Source organism: Vigna umbellata, chromosome 5, assembly GCF_029865625.1.
Source record: "Vigna umbellata cultivar VRB3 chromosome 5, Vumbellata_1.0, whole genome shotgun sequence".
Taxonomy (NCBI): domain Eukaryota; kingdom Viridiplantae; phylum Streptophyta; class Magnoliopsida; order Fabales; family Fabaceae; genus Vigna; species Vigna umbellata.
Genome location: NC_142169.1, coordinates 28,831,357 through 28,845,904, shown reverse-complemented (window position 1 = coordinate 28,845,904; position 14,548 = coordinate 28,831,357). Strand labels below are relative to the sequence as shown.

Sequence of the window (14,548 nt, the reverse complement as noted above, 5' to 3'; positions counted from 1 at the left end):
AGCTTTTTGAAAAAGTAAAAAAACTTGGTATCGCATTGATTTCAAATCTATGGTTATTCACAATGAAATTCATACATCATTAATCCATTTTCATCTCAAAACCCTTGACCACGTCATCCAACAATACTCAATAACAGAATATGAAACATTCATAGCTGAACTTTATCAAATGTATCGCTTCATCCCTGCAACAAGTTAAACTCGCCGCTTTTCCCATATTTCTTCCTCCCTTCCATTTGCAGAACATTACAATTGAAGCAGAAAATTGAACTGTTGTTACTATGGATATTACAAAGTTATATCACTAAATTGACAGTTTCAAATAGAATAACAATGGCAACTAAATCCACTAAGTAGGTGCAAACATCACAAAACAGATTACCTGCCACACTACCAAATCTTGAGCCAAATAACTACGTTGTTGCTGCTATATCTGATGGTTACCAGATTCACTGCCATTCTGTGCATCACTCCGTTCTTGATAATCATCGCTTTTCGTATTGTTCTTGTTACCCGTTTCCTCTTGCTCCTTCTCCCTGTTCCATTGCTCTATCTTAGCTCTCCTTTCTGCACTACTTTCTCTGACCTCCCTCCCCACTGGACTTCTACTTCGTTTTCCCCCTCTATGCCGAGGACTACGGCTTCTAGGCCTCTTACCATGGTGGCCATGCGGCCTTTCAAAATCTCTTCTACTAGGATTACGGGCCGAATGTGAATGTTCCCCATGGTTACGGTTCCTTGGAGGGCTCCTGCTCCGGCTACCACTGCGGCCATTCCATCGCCTATTCCTTCCAAATAATTTCCTTCTCAAATCCCTGAAATTGAAAAAGTGAGGTTTAACCCAAGAACAGCCATTTCATAAAAGTTTATGATCTTGAAAAGCATGAAAACTACACAATAAATCAACCTGCTAATCTTCTTCAGGTGCATGAAGTTGCAGTAGCCACCCCGATTGCATACATTCTCCTCATACTGCCTACAAGTAGCTTCTCGAAAATCCGTTACAGGGGAAAAATCAACAATGATTGGGCGACCTAGATAGATGAGTAAGTTATAAGTTTCAACACAACAGCAAGGTTTATTTTGAGATTGGGGTTGACAGTAAAAGAGTCCGCACAGAATTTTCTTACACCATCCAAAAAAATTGGGTCACCTTAAAAATTGACTTATAAGATCTCCATTTATATACCTTGACGTGGTCATAGCGCCATACAATGAAAGAATTCCAACCCAGTCCACCGAGACCAGAAATTCTGAGAACGAAATTTACAAGATTGACCGTAGTAGGTGACCAAAAACAGGTGACTTGATAAATCCAACAAATTTCAGTACGATCGATTATGATATCATCTAACAATCTGGGTTTAGACCCAACTCAAACCTCAAAAAACCAGTAAGGTGAGGGTAGTCCCCCACTTGCATACTTTAATCTAGTCATATATCTAAACAGTATAGGATCTCCAATACTATTCATTGAACAAGTCCTTTTTCAACGAACGAGTGTGTGCATAGCCACAAGACATAAATATAAAGGACCATCGTGCCCCAATCTTTATCCTAACAAGACATTTGAAAGATAATAATAAAAAACGGTCATGTGACCGAGCACAAGGTACTATGTCAAAATGCACCCTCATCAAATAAAGCTTCAGACTCCCAACAAAAACTATAGGACGTGAAAGAAAAGAGGATACTGCAAGGTAAAGAACTAAAACTAAACAAGGATATCTCCAATGTATTAACCCAAAAACCAATATCAGTTTCTAGCAAGAAACCACATGTATTCTCACTGGGGCTAATCCTATTTGTAACATGTAGGACCATTATGAATAGCAAACCTATCTGTTTGACACAACTTCATATCTATAAATTGTAAATATCTATCCAGAACTTGAATTTAGTACAATTGATCAATCTAAAAGGTCTCCATCCTAGTTAATTCACCTATAAAGTTATTATTGCTTAAAAGAAAAAACACAGAAAGATTTTTTTTATTCAAAAATGGCTTTCGTATTGATACTGCACCCAGCAACCTACCTTCCGTTGATTACTTCACATTCGTAACAACTGCCGACACGCACAAACAACAGAATAAAAACCAAAAATAATGAGAACACTCGAAATGAAATGGCAAAAACCCCAGCCGAGCGAAAGTGAAAGGGAAAATGAAGGACCTGAATAAAATCTCCCGGTAAGATTCATGAGGGCGTTGGCAGCATGATCTTCTTCCCGAAATTGAACGTACACATTCCCAACCTGCACAAAAACAACGGAATAAACAAATAAACGATCCAGTTCGAAAATAAAGAGAAAAAAAAAACGGAAAACGAGAGAGGTAAAAAGAGGGATTTTGAGAGAAACCATGTGATCGGCGAGATTATCGCAGATATTCAAGCTCTGAATAGGGCCGTACTTGCTGAGCTCCTCGAATAGATCTTCGTAAAAGTCGTCGAAGTGATCCTGGACCTTGTCGGGGTCGAGAGATTGAGGTTGGGGCTGATTGGGGTTGGTGATGATGTTCATGTTCATGTCGGGCCTCTGGTACATGTTCGACAGAACCAACGTTGGGCTGATTGTGGGCTTCGTGTGGAGCCGTGAACACCGGTCGCCATGCCTGCAAGCGCCGATCTTGAAGTAGAAGGGACAGTTAACCCTGTCCTTCTCCGTTCCGAATATCGATGCCAAGTGCTCCGCCATCTCTCCGTTAGGGTTAGGGTTTCGCTTCTCTTTTTTTCTCTTTCACTCAGCTATCTCTATCCTTTTATACACTCTCACTGCCAACACACTCCTAGCTCCTCTCCTATCTCTGTTTTTTTTTTTATAATTAATTCATTAATTTGTTTTTAGTTTTCCTTTAAAAAAAATAATTCAAAATATTTGTGTTTCTTTTTTAAATAGTTTATGCAATTTTGATAATATTTCATCAGTCTATTTCAAACTTAAATTTTGAATAATCCAATCTAAACTAGTGTTGGGAATAATTTTCTTAATTGGTAGACATAATTTTAATTTAAAAAAAACACTAATGTTTAGAAAATATGTAGGTGATAGCTCCTCACTTGTTTGTTTCATACGAGAATTATTATAGACAGCTTTTATTACACACAATTAGGCCAAACATGTTAATTGTGAGTTTTTTAACCATTTATAGGATTTGTTGGAATTGGATAATCTTCTCTTCTTTTCACAAGAAAAAAAAACATTATTTTTCTCCATGGAAAATCAGTATTTTTCACACACTTCATATTATATTTTTTTCCTTGCTTAAATTAAAAACACATTACCTAAAGAAAATAACATATATAATATTACCTAAAGAAAATAACAAATATAATATTTTCATAAAAAAATTATAGTGAAACATATTTGTAACAATTAAGTGTTATATTTCTTATGAGAAATTATTTTTTTATTTCTTGAAGAGAGTCCTTCTCATTTTTGTTAGTACTGGAATTTGTGTAGAGTCATTTAAGAAGACAAAGTTGTCTCTTGAAGCTTTTTTTGTTATTCAGAATTGCTTCATTTTAATATCCTATTTAAGGAAAAACAAATTATTAACAAATTAAGTCAATAAAATATATTTAAACATTATATATTATTGTTAGAATTAATTTTGTATCTCATCAAATCAATTAAGTCAATAAAATATATTTAAATAATAGATATTATTGTTTCAATTAATTTTGTATCTCATAAAATCAAATACATATAGTATATTCTGGAGTTCAACTTTATTGAGCCTAGGAATGCTCTCCATAAATTTGGAAGTTGATGATATAAAGCTGGACACTTCTTTCTGCACCTCCATAGGCAAAGTAAAAATACAGTTTTATCCTTAGCTTCTTCCCTCAATCTTCTTTTTCTCCACCATTGCATTTTTTTTTTTTTATCTATTCCGACCTCGCTTCTATTTCCCATCATTCAATTTATACTTTTTTTTTTAATTTATATTTTTTTCTTTGTTATGTCAGAGACGGAGACGAGCACTAAATAACGTTAATCTCTCCTTTTCTTATGACCTTATAAAAAGACATTTCAAATTACATAATTTTAAATGTTTTTTTTTTATTTTGAATTTTAGATAGTAAAGTTTGAATATGCATTTTAGATTTTAGATTATACAATCTAAAATGTAAAAGAAAAAATATCCTGAATTATAAAATATCAAATGCAAAATTTTTGTTTCAGATTTTAAGAAATATTTTTTATTTTTGTATTTCGAATGATATAATTTGAAATATAAATTTTATATTTTGAATTATATATTCTAAAATACTTCTAGATTATATATTTTAAAATTAAATTTTTTAAAAAAATAAAATTTAAAATATATAAAGGGGCAGAAAGAAATTATGAAGATGAAGGAAGAGACACTTATTTTAACAGAATCTCCTAAAAACTTATCAAGTAACATTTATTTCAGTCACATTTTCATGTACATAGTTAGAAGTGAATTTTAATAAATATATGTACATATATGAAGTTTTGAATAAAAAAAAATATAAACATTATATAAGAAGAAAAATTTACAAATTTAAAGGTAAAGAATATCAAATAGTTAGAATAATATTTTTCCGTAACACTTTTAACATGTGAGTAATGATATTTCCCTCTCAGATATTTGTTGTAAACAGATTGGAGATTAATTAATTACAAGTTAATCTTACCCATTTACATGGTGAACCAAAATTTGACTGATTAACTTGTTTTAACAGGTCTAGATGGCCAATTATAAAATTAACTGTTTTAACAGGTCTAGAGGGTCAATTATATTACTCTTTTTCGGTGGAAACTTTCCTGTGTTAAAGTTGGAAAATCTTGACATCATTTTCTAGTCAATGGAAACTTTGCTCTATTAAAGTTGAAAACTTTGGACATCACTTCCGAAGTGACCCGCCCACAGGAAGCCCTTGGAAAGGATCATGAATGGACCACAGATTTGGAAACAGATTCGGTAAGCCATAGAAAAGTGATGCACTATAATGCTTCCCTAGATTTTATCTAAAAAGACCACAAGAATTTGACACTGCAAATGTGTCATCGTCCTTGGCGACTAGGTATAAGGACACTTTATGCACTACATTCTCATCCAAAGAAATTGCTGTTATATTCAGCAAGGCAGTATTATCTATCCAGCTCGGTATAAGGACACTTTATGCACTACATTCTCATCCAAAGAAATTGCTGCTATATTTAGCAAGACAGTATTATCTATCCACAAACCGTAGTATTGGGCACGAATCAAGGAAAAAAAAAAAGTAACTTCGCAAAGAAGCATTTTTAGATAACTCATAAAATTGGAACTAAACTGAAAGTAGGCTTCAAGCATTAAAACTAAATATAATTAAAAACACCTTTTAAAGTTTAAACACGGAACTATCAGCTCTGTGACTCAGAACTCAAAATTATTGACAAGGTCTTTATACCGACAATTATTCTAACTAACTTATTCATCACAACTGAAACCGCAAGATGAAATCTCACTGTTCAAAACTCTGGGTCTCCAGGTTTTTTCCACTTCAAAACTCTAGTATGGTTCAACAGGGGTACGGAAGTTAGCTCCAGCATACACTGCTTCAGCACCAAGCTCCTCCTCAATTCTCAAGAGCTGCAACAAGCGCTCAAAGTTTACCAAAAAGACTTAACAATAAGACTGAAACTAGAACAATGAACAACACTAACCTGGTTATATTTAGCAAGACGCTCTGATCTGCATGGAGCTCCAGTCTTAATTTGACCCTGTTGATGGAAAGGAAACATTAATATGTTGGACTTCATCATTGGAGTGGTAATAACACAAGTTTAATTAAGCAAAGACAATACCGTTGACAAACCAACAGCAAGGTCAGCAATGAATGTATCCTCGGTTTCTCCACTGCAACCAAAATATAAGGATGTGAGTATATAGAATGCAGTTAGCTGGTTAAAGATCTTACAGCCGTACGGTTTGTTGCCCATTTCACAGCTGTCATCTGCGACTGTTCTGTGATCGGCCAAACCTACTGAAGATCTTACAGTTGTAGGATTTAAAAACAGATCCAAACCTTCTGTGACTGGTCATGACACCCCATCCAGCTTTTTTGGACATCCTAACAGCTTCAATACTCTCGGTCACAGAACCAATTTGATTGACCTGTTCATTTCAGGTTTGTGTCAAGTTATGGTGCTTATATTATCTACTAAGCTCAAACAACTTTTCACAGGAAATGTTATCAATAGTACAAGAGTACCTTGAGGAGAAGAGCATTGCATGCTTTGGTATCGATTGCTTTCTGAACCCTCTGTGTACACAAAATGCAAAAAGCAAAAAGTCAAAGGAAAATCCTCCCGGGCTCTTCAACAGAATAAAAACATATTTTGGGAGGAAAAGTTCTGTTTGATCAAACAACAAACCTTAGGGTTGGTAACCAACAGATCATCACCGACAATTTGTACGTTGGTTCCAACCTCAGCAGTCAGCTTAGCATAGTGCTCCCAGTCATCCTGGTCAAAAGGATCCTCAATTGATACAATTGGGTACTCTGACACAAATGACTTGTACAGTTCTTTCAAAGCATCGCCAGAGATCCTCTGTGAGCCATCGTTGTCCTGCAGGCCAAACAAAAAAGGCCAAGAAATAATGAATCCAGATGTAAATATGTAAGAATGGTATCCGTAATTTTATATATTTAATATAATATTTCTTCATACAGTCCAACCATTTATGCATGTATAGTACAACGAATGCTACCAAACAGGAAATTAAGTTACAATCAAATTCTCAAGCCTTTTAAATAACAAGCTTATGTACTGTAGTCAAAATGATTATTTTCAATTATAATTATGTATTTGTAAATTTGAATATGCAATGGAAAAATGAACAAGCCTACTGATATATTTAAATAATTTATACTTGTGCTTGCCAAAACAAATACTTCTGTTGCTACTAAGGTCTGTCACCAGAATGCGTGAGGGGTTTTGAGGATGGATTTGCACACACGGATAAGGAGGAAATAATCAATTTTTTCAATATAACAATCACATGCAAATGAGTGACAAAGTAAATTCCACTGGGGGCAAGTGGGAATAATTGTGAAAAGAAAGAATAGAAGGCATAAATTGGAAGAAGGTTGTGAAGACCTTGGGTTTCCATGGTTAGAGGACTCTTGCAGTCTGCACTATTGTTAAATTTTCCTTTTCTCAAAGTTTAGTGATTAAACTGTTTTTATTTAATATTGTTTCCAATGAATGTCCAACACTCTTTGCTATGCATGTTTCCTTGGGGATTATTCACATTCGCCAGTAATTAGATATCTGGTTTTTATCACCTTCCAAAACAATTGCAATAATAAGCTAAATAACAAAGAGCTTACATCTTCCTTGAAGTTCAAATCGTATGTTTTGTCCTCCTTGTAGAATTCGGAAGCAGCAACATCCATTCCAATGACAACCTAAGAACAAGATAGCAATTTTCAAAGTTGAGTAAAAGAAGACACCTGAAAAGCCAAGCACCATAAACAGAATATGAAGAGAGAAAAATACTAACTTTGCCTGTGTAGCCAGCTTTGGCAATGGCAGAGTTAAGCAATTCCAAACCTTCCTTGTTTTCCTGAACAATCAAAAGAGCTTATTAGTTACTAGCCAGAAGGATGAGCTGGCACCAGAGTTCCATGCATAAAAAGAAACGAGTTAAAAATCATCATTGACCTGAATGTTTGGAGCAAAGCCACCTTCGTCACCAACATTTATTGCATCTTGTCCGTATTTCTTCTTAATCACAGACTGAAATAAAATGCGTAACCCTTTGTAAATAACTGACATAAAAAGCAATGATAACTTTAAAATGGCATCAATTACATTAAATGACACCCTAATCTGGCAAAGTTTTTAAATTACATGTGGGAAAAAGTTAATGGATGTAACATGCAAACTAACCTTCAAATGGTGATATACTTCGACCCCCATCTTCATGGCTTCCTTGAAAGAGGAAGCACCCACGGGAAGAACCATAAACTCCTGCATATTCATAGTATTTCATAAATATCAGAAAGATGTCTAACTTCAACTCTCAGACAGAAAAAGGTGTCTGAAATCATGCCTGCATAGCAAGTTTGTTTCCAGCATGTGATCCACCATTAATGACGTTGAAAGCAGGAACAGGCAAAACCAATTTTTTGTTACCAGCAAGATTTGCAATATGCTGCATCAAAAGAATGAAATGCCATGTCAGATATACGAAAACAACAGAAGACCAAAAGACCGCAATCAAATAAAGATTGTAACTTTGTAAGAGAATAATTGTAAACAATCTTATGGTAAAATAACACATAGCTATCTGGTCGATCTTGAACAATGGATTTCATAAAAGTTAAATGGACTATAAAGAAGTCATCACAGCAGCAGATACCTTTATTTTGTCTTTAGACATATCACATACTTATACACACTTTCAGGACAACTTCAGTTACATAAGGGATCTGAAGAATCAATTACATCTAAGATGTAAATACCGCAGTTCACGAATAATTACCTTGTAAAGAGGAATTTTCAGGACGCTGGCACCAGCTTTGCAGACTGCAAGAGACACTGCCAGTATGGCATTTGCTCCAAGCTAAAACCGCAACGAAAATTGCATTAGTATTATATGATTTAAAAAAAAACGCAAATTTCCAAATATATTCAGCTACGCACCTTTTGCTTGCACCAACCCCATTCGTTAACAGTTCCATCAAGCTGTTGAACCATTAAGTTGTCAATAGCTGTCTGCTGAGTTGGGTCCTGCTCATAATAACAAAATAGCAAAATAAAAATTAAATCAAGCTAAACAACCTTTAGCAAGAGAACTGAACTTCCCCGTTACAGGTTCGTGTGAACTGAACTAAAATTAGCCGCAGAATGAGCAAGTCCTAGCATATGCAGAAGTTTCTTTAGCAACAACATTACAGTAAATTGTAAAATAAACTGAACCAACCTTGCCAATCAATGCAGGGGCAATGATGCTGTTCACGTTGTCAACAGCCTGCAAGTGCAAGAAAATACCAGGTAAAAATCACACGTATAGATCAATCTAACAAGACAAACCCTTCACACTATTTAGTACACTAATACATGACTCACCTTTGATACACCCTTTCCGAGGTAGTCGGACCCGCCATCTCTCAATTCAAGTGCCTCGTAAATCCCTTTCAAAGTTTAAAAAAAAAAAAGTCTCAGCGATAATTCGAACACGCAAGCCACCAACAATACATGGGCTGGACACAAGTGAAAAACAATCTACATTCTGTTTAAAAAAATAAAAATGGAAGCTGCCCAAAAAGATAGTTGTACCATACTACAAAAACACTATGAAATAATGACGGTTTTTATTATTGGAACTTTGTAGGAAAACAACACCAACAACTTTGCAGAGAGAAATCGTAGTTGAGAGAAATGAGTGAACTATACCAGTGGATGCACCACTTGGAACAGCAGCTCTAGCAAAAGTACCATCGGAGCATAGCAAATCAACCTAACATGGGAACCATCCAACACATCAGAAAAGTTTCTGATAACAAAAGGCTCTATCTAGTCAGATTCAAATTCAGTCATAAAAAAAAAACAGAAAAAACAAACAAACAAACTGTGCAGATTGTAAAATAAAATCCATCCGAAAATAAATACATAAATAAAATATGGAGAAGGATTGAAACTGTAATAACAGAAAAATTAAGAGGAAAAGTGGATATGGTACAGAAATGTTGGGAGTATCGAAATGGATGAGGAGAGGAGGGGGAGAAAGTGAACCTCTACGGTTGGATTGCCACGACTGTCAAAGATCTGACGGGCCTTGATGCTCAGGATGGTTGCCATGGATTGCGATTAGAGTGAGATCTGGAGTGAGTTGTTGGGAAAAAGAAGTAGAGTTTGAGGAGGCCTGAGTGGTGTGTGGGTTTATTTATATCCCCCAACTATGCCTCGCTCACTTTTAGGTTTACCAAGCTTAAACTTCCTGTGATGCTTCTTGTTAGTCACATGTCACTTTAAGGAAAAACAACTTTTGCACACCTTAATTATTCATTGTATTTAACCTTTTTATGTATTAGACATAGTATTTCAAGTTCAGAGATTAATCCTGTTTCACGGTAAAAATTTGAATCTTTTGTCATTAACAAGCATTCTTAGCTGTTAGTTTTCTAAGACAAGCACACCTGTTTGTTGGATTGAACAACTAGAGTGAAAGGTTGAAAGAAAAGAAAATATCTATGATATGATATAATTGGTAAAAATGGATTATATAAATATCTTTCTATTTGTTTGAAATATTTAATATTTATTGATGTCTTTTTCTTATTTTTTGTTTACTTTAATTTTAAGTTGTTTCTTTTTCTTTTCTTCTCCTTAAATTGGCAGAAGAAGATAAAAATTTAAATAATAGAAAATTTATAATATAGTTAATTAATGTTAAAGTATATAAATTTTTTTTATGCAAATCTTAGTGATATATTTAATTTTTTTTCGTACTTTCTTGGTGTTTGATTCTTATTCTCTACTTTTTCTTAAATTAAATAAAGTAAACAGGGACTTAGAAATTATATTCCGTCTCCATGGTTAACTATGAGTATAGTTAATGTCTCTATATTTGAGTATAATTAATTAATTTCATATTGCTTAAGAATCATTGTTACATTTCTTTACCATTCTTTATTTTAAAATTTCTCGAGTTATTTTATTTTATAATGAAGTCTTTTAAACACCAGGTGTTTCTAATAATAACATTAATTGAAATAACGAGATTTAAATTTCGATCTATATATTTATTTATTTTGTTTAAATCTATACATATCTATCTATATATATATATATATATATATATATATATATATATATATATATATAAATAAGAGATTTTCTTTCATATTTATTTTCTAATTTTATTTTTAAATATTTTTTAAAATTAAAATAATTATTTTATTGACATTATTTTTTAAGTGACTCTTCGTTTAAATTTAATTTTTTTTACCTACAAAATAAATAAAATTTACTTAAAACAAAATTATAAAAATAATTTGATTTTATAATTATAATAATAACAAAAATAATAATTTTATTATTTTCTATTATCATAAAAAAAATAAGTAAAAATGTTAACTATTTTCAAATGGGTAAATGCACGCTAAAAAAAATTAATATTTTAGAAAATTCAGTTTGAAAATTTAAGTTCAACTCAAATTTAAATATAAAAATTTTGATCTAAAGGTTAAATATCTCTTATAAAAGTGCTTTCGAATCAGGCTAGTTCTAAGTAAATACTCGAGGAGAATAAACTTAGAAAGTATACAAAGGATTTTTCCGAAATTTAATTTTGCCTAATTTATTAATTTATTATGAGCTGTAGCCTTACTTTTGCAAATACAAATTTTTAATGTAGGTGTTGTGTATTTATTTATTTGGTTTATTCATTTGGAAAACCCTGATCAGTGAAAATCATAACCACATACAAACTGGTAATTATATCATGACATAGATTTCTTTGTGGTTTGCTTTTCAATTTGCTTGAAGCGCAAGACAAAGTCAGCGGGCACACAAAAAATGTGAGGAGGAATTTTTCTTTTTTATATTCTAATTATCAGAAAAATAATATAACTTAGATTAATCAGATAAAATAATAATAATTACTGTAAAGGGTGACATACTAATTTCTGTAAAATATAACTTATTAACTCCTTGGTATGAAACAAATTTGCATCAAAGAAATATAGTTTTTTTTTTTCAGAATAAAACATATATAAAAATATATTTTTATTTGGTGGATGGATGCATGCATCACATTTGCAAAGTCCTATTCAAACAGGAACGCCAAGAACATCGAATTTGACTGCTTTTAATTTTAGGAACTACTCAAGCTAGATAAGTTAATATAAATTTTTATATTTAATAAAAAAAATTAAAAATAAGGTTAATATTGTCATACATTAAAACAGTTATGGAAATAAAAAAAAAGGTAACATATTTGGTAAATAAAAAACCTCAGTATTTAGAATGTGTTTTTTATTATTGGATGTTGTTTTGTAATAACGAAGAAAACATGAAGAGTGGTGATTTTGTGGGTGTGGTCTAATGTTTGACTCTTTGTCTGGACGTGGAGTTTACTTGGTACGCAAGAGTGGTGGGTCATTGCAATTTGCACAAGTGAGAAGTATAATTGAACTTCACTTCAATTGTCAACCCCAATGCATATATTCCAATAATGTTTTTAACATTTTTAAATATATATTTTTAATTAATTTAAATTGTAATAAGATATTTGTTATTAAAACTAAAAAAAAAAATAGTTTACTTTTTTAACTGAAACTCAATCAACTACAAAAGTTGATTTTATTTTTAAGTGAAATTCAATCACCTTGATAGTGTGTTTGAGTAGTAATGTTTAAGAATAAAACTTATCATACAGATTAATCATACAAAATTTCTTAAATTTTATAAATCTGCTATAGCATAAGATAAATTTCAATAAATCTTCTTAATAGAGTTTTTTTTTTCTTATATATTTTTCATTGTAAAAAATAATAATAACAAAAAGTAGCTTTCAGGAGTAAGACAATTTTCTTCAGTAAAGAAAAAAAATATACAAACCAAATCGAATATTACATGGAATATTCCATGGACCAGTGACGATCCTGTTGCCTAAGATGCTTAGACCATAGTCACTCGCCATGCGTCTACAATTTCAAAAACTTATTTATTTATTTTATTCAATATTCATTAAATGTATTACATGAATAATTTATTTAATATTTATTCAATCTTATTTATGGGTTTCAAATAGGAAATAATTTTAGTTGGGAAGAAATGACTTGTATTGTTTTGTATTATGATTAATTAATGAGTGGGTAGTACAAATCTATGAGCTGTAGCCTGCATTTCTTCGTCATTACACATGCCTCTTTATTTTTCTCATTCATGTCTTCTTTAATTCACTAACCATCTTTTTATATCACAATTTAATAAATAAAAAATATGGTGTTTTCATAATTTTTTTTTATATTTTGTATTTTATTATGGTTGTGATATTGACTTTGTGATTCGTGAGATTGATGAAAATATTTTTAATGAAAAAAATACGCACAAAAGTTTTGAAGAACTAAAGAGAAATTATAAAATATATTTTCGTGAAGACTAAATAAAGTTTAAAAAATTATAAAATAAAACATATTTTTAAATTATTTTCACTTTTTGTTTGCTTTTTGTTTAACAAACAATACAAATTATCGGTGAATACAATGACACTAAATGTAGCAGAATAATCCAGTGATGATAATTTCATGGGATACAGTCTTATTGTTGGAAAATAGTAAGTAGCGTTGAGAATTTCAGATACAGCTAATTAATTAAGATTTCATTATTTTCTTTCGCCTTTTTCTTTGTTTTTCTTCTCATTCTTTATTTTCTCATAATCCAGCTAATTTTCTTTTTGGTTGACATAATTTTTTGTTTTTAATTTTATATAAAGATTAAACAAAAACTGATAACATTTGATATTTTAAATAAAAAAATTAAATATCTGTTAATGAAAATAAAATATTAAAATTATTATTTTCTTAAAGTTGTCTGTTCACAGGAAAAAGAATAATGAGCTATAGGTCACTCGTCAGAGGCCACCGATAAGTTAACTTATGACAAGATGATTTTCATTTAACTGTTTAATTAATTTGTGTTTTTATTCTTAAACATTTATTATTATTATTATTTATGTTAAAAAAGATTTATATTGGACAATGAATGAAACGATAAGTCCAATGACAATTTTTTTATAAAAGCATATAACATAATAGACCAAAAAATAATAATAAATATTGTTAAAATAAATTCTAATTATGATTTTAATATTAATTAAAAAACAAACTTGAAAATAACTTAATTTTATAAATTTGACATATGAAACGATGTTAACATTTATGACGTGTTTTGTAAACTGATTTTATTTTTAATAAAAAAAAATTCAAGGGTTTAAGTTATGATCAAAATTATTATAATAAAAAAATTGAACTGATTATTTATCTTTTCAAAATAAAAATAAAAACAGGGAAGAAAAATTGTAAACCAGTGAGTATGAGTGGATAAAGAAAAACTGAAGGAGACGGATGGCCCAATCCATTGGCCCTTGGATCTTTCGCAAGGAAAACATCGTAAAAAATGTTAACAGCTACTCTCCAGCTCATATATTTCCATCTTACATTTTTCTTTAACTTTTCTTTTTTTTAAATTACCAATTTTGAGTCACGGTACAGTACTTAGAAACATTTGTTTGTCTTATTTAATTTCTATTTTGATATAGTGTGAATGATTTAGTCATGCATAAGAAATGGTCGATATTAATCTCTGTACATATATTTTGAATTTGTTTTGATCTTGTGTTTGTGTGAGGTTAAAATAAAGAATTTATAAATGTGAAAAGTAGTTAATTTTTTAGAGCTATTTCTTCGAAAATAATAGATATTTTTGGAATGGTCAAATGTAGTTAGATTTGGGCCAACAAGAGGCCTCTCCATTGTGGACTCTGAACCCAACAACGCCACTACCCGTTTCCTTA

General features: G+C 31.3%; 2 protein-coding genes across 3 annotated transcripts; both read right to left on the bottom strand.

Moving 5' to 3' along the window:
- Positions 1-131: 131 nt before the first annotated feature.
- LOC124838111 (splicing factor U2af small subunit A-like) lies at positions 132-2,743 on the bottom strand. Of its 2 annotated transcripts, XM_088091437.1 has the most exons (5): positions 2,362-2,743; positions 2,175-2,256; positions 908-1,034; positions 383-815; positions 132-229 (listed from the first exon to the last, which is right to left on the bottom strand). In XM_088091437.1, the coding sequence occupies exons 1-4, from the start codon at positions 2,695-2,697 to the stop codon at positions 428-430; spliced, it is 933 nt and encodes a 310-aa protein (XP_087947563.1). In that variant the 5' UTR covers positions 2,698-2,743; the 3' UTR covers positions 132-229; positions 383-427. The 2 variants fall into 2 exon arrangements, with proteins under 2 accessions (XP_087947563.1, XP_047169585.2); XM_047313629.2 differs by having other exon boundaries at positions 132-815.
- Positions 2,744-5,315: 2,572 nt separating this feature from the next.
- Positions 5,316-9,919, bottom strand: LOC124838112 (enolase). The gene is made up of 17 exons (XM_047313630.2): positions 9,763-9,919; positions 9,424-9,487; positions 9,097-9,161; positions 8,951-8,998; positions 8,671-8,757; positions 8,510-8,590; positions 8,078-8,179; positions 7,915-7,995; positions 7,687-7,761; positions 7,526-7,588; positions 7,353-7,430; positions 6,394-6,588; positions 6,231-6,281; positions 6,045-6,133; positions 5,824-5,875; positions 5,683-5,739; positions 5,316-5,608 (listed from the first exon to the last, which is right to left on the bottom strand). Exons 1-17 carry the CDS (start codon positions 9,826-9,828, stop codon positions 5,528-5,530), a joined length of 1,335 nt encoding a protein of 444 aa, XP_047169586.1. The 5' UTR covers positions 9,829-9,919; the 3' UTR covers positions 5,316-5,527.
- Positions 9,920-14,548: the final 4,629 nt, after the last annotated feature.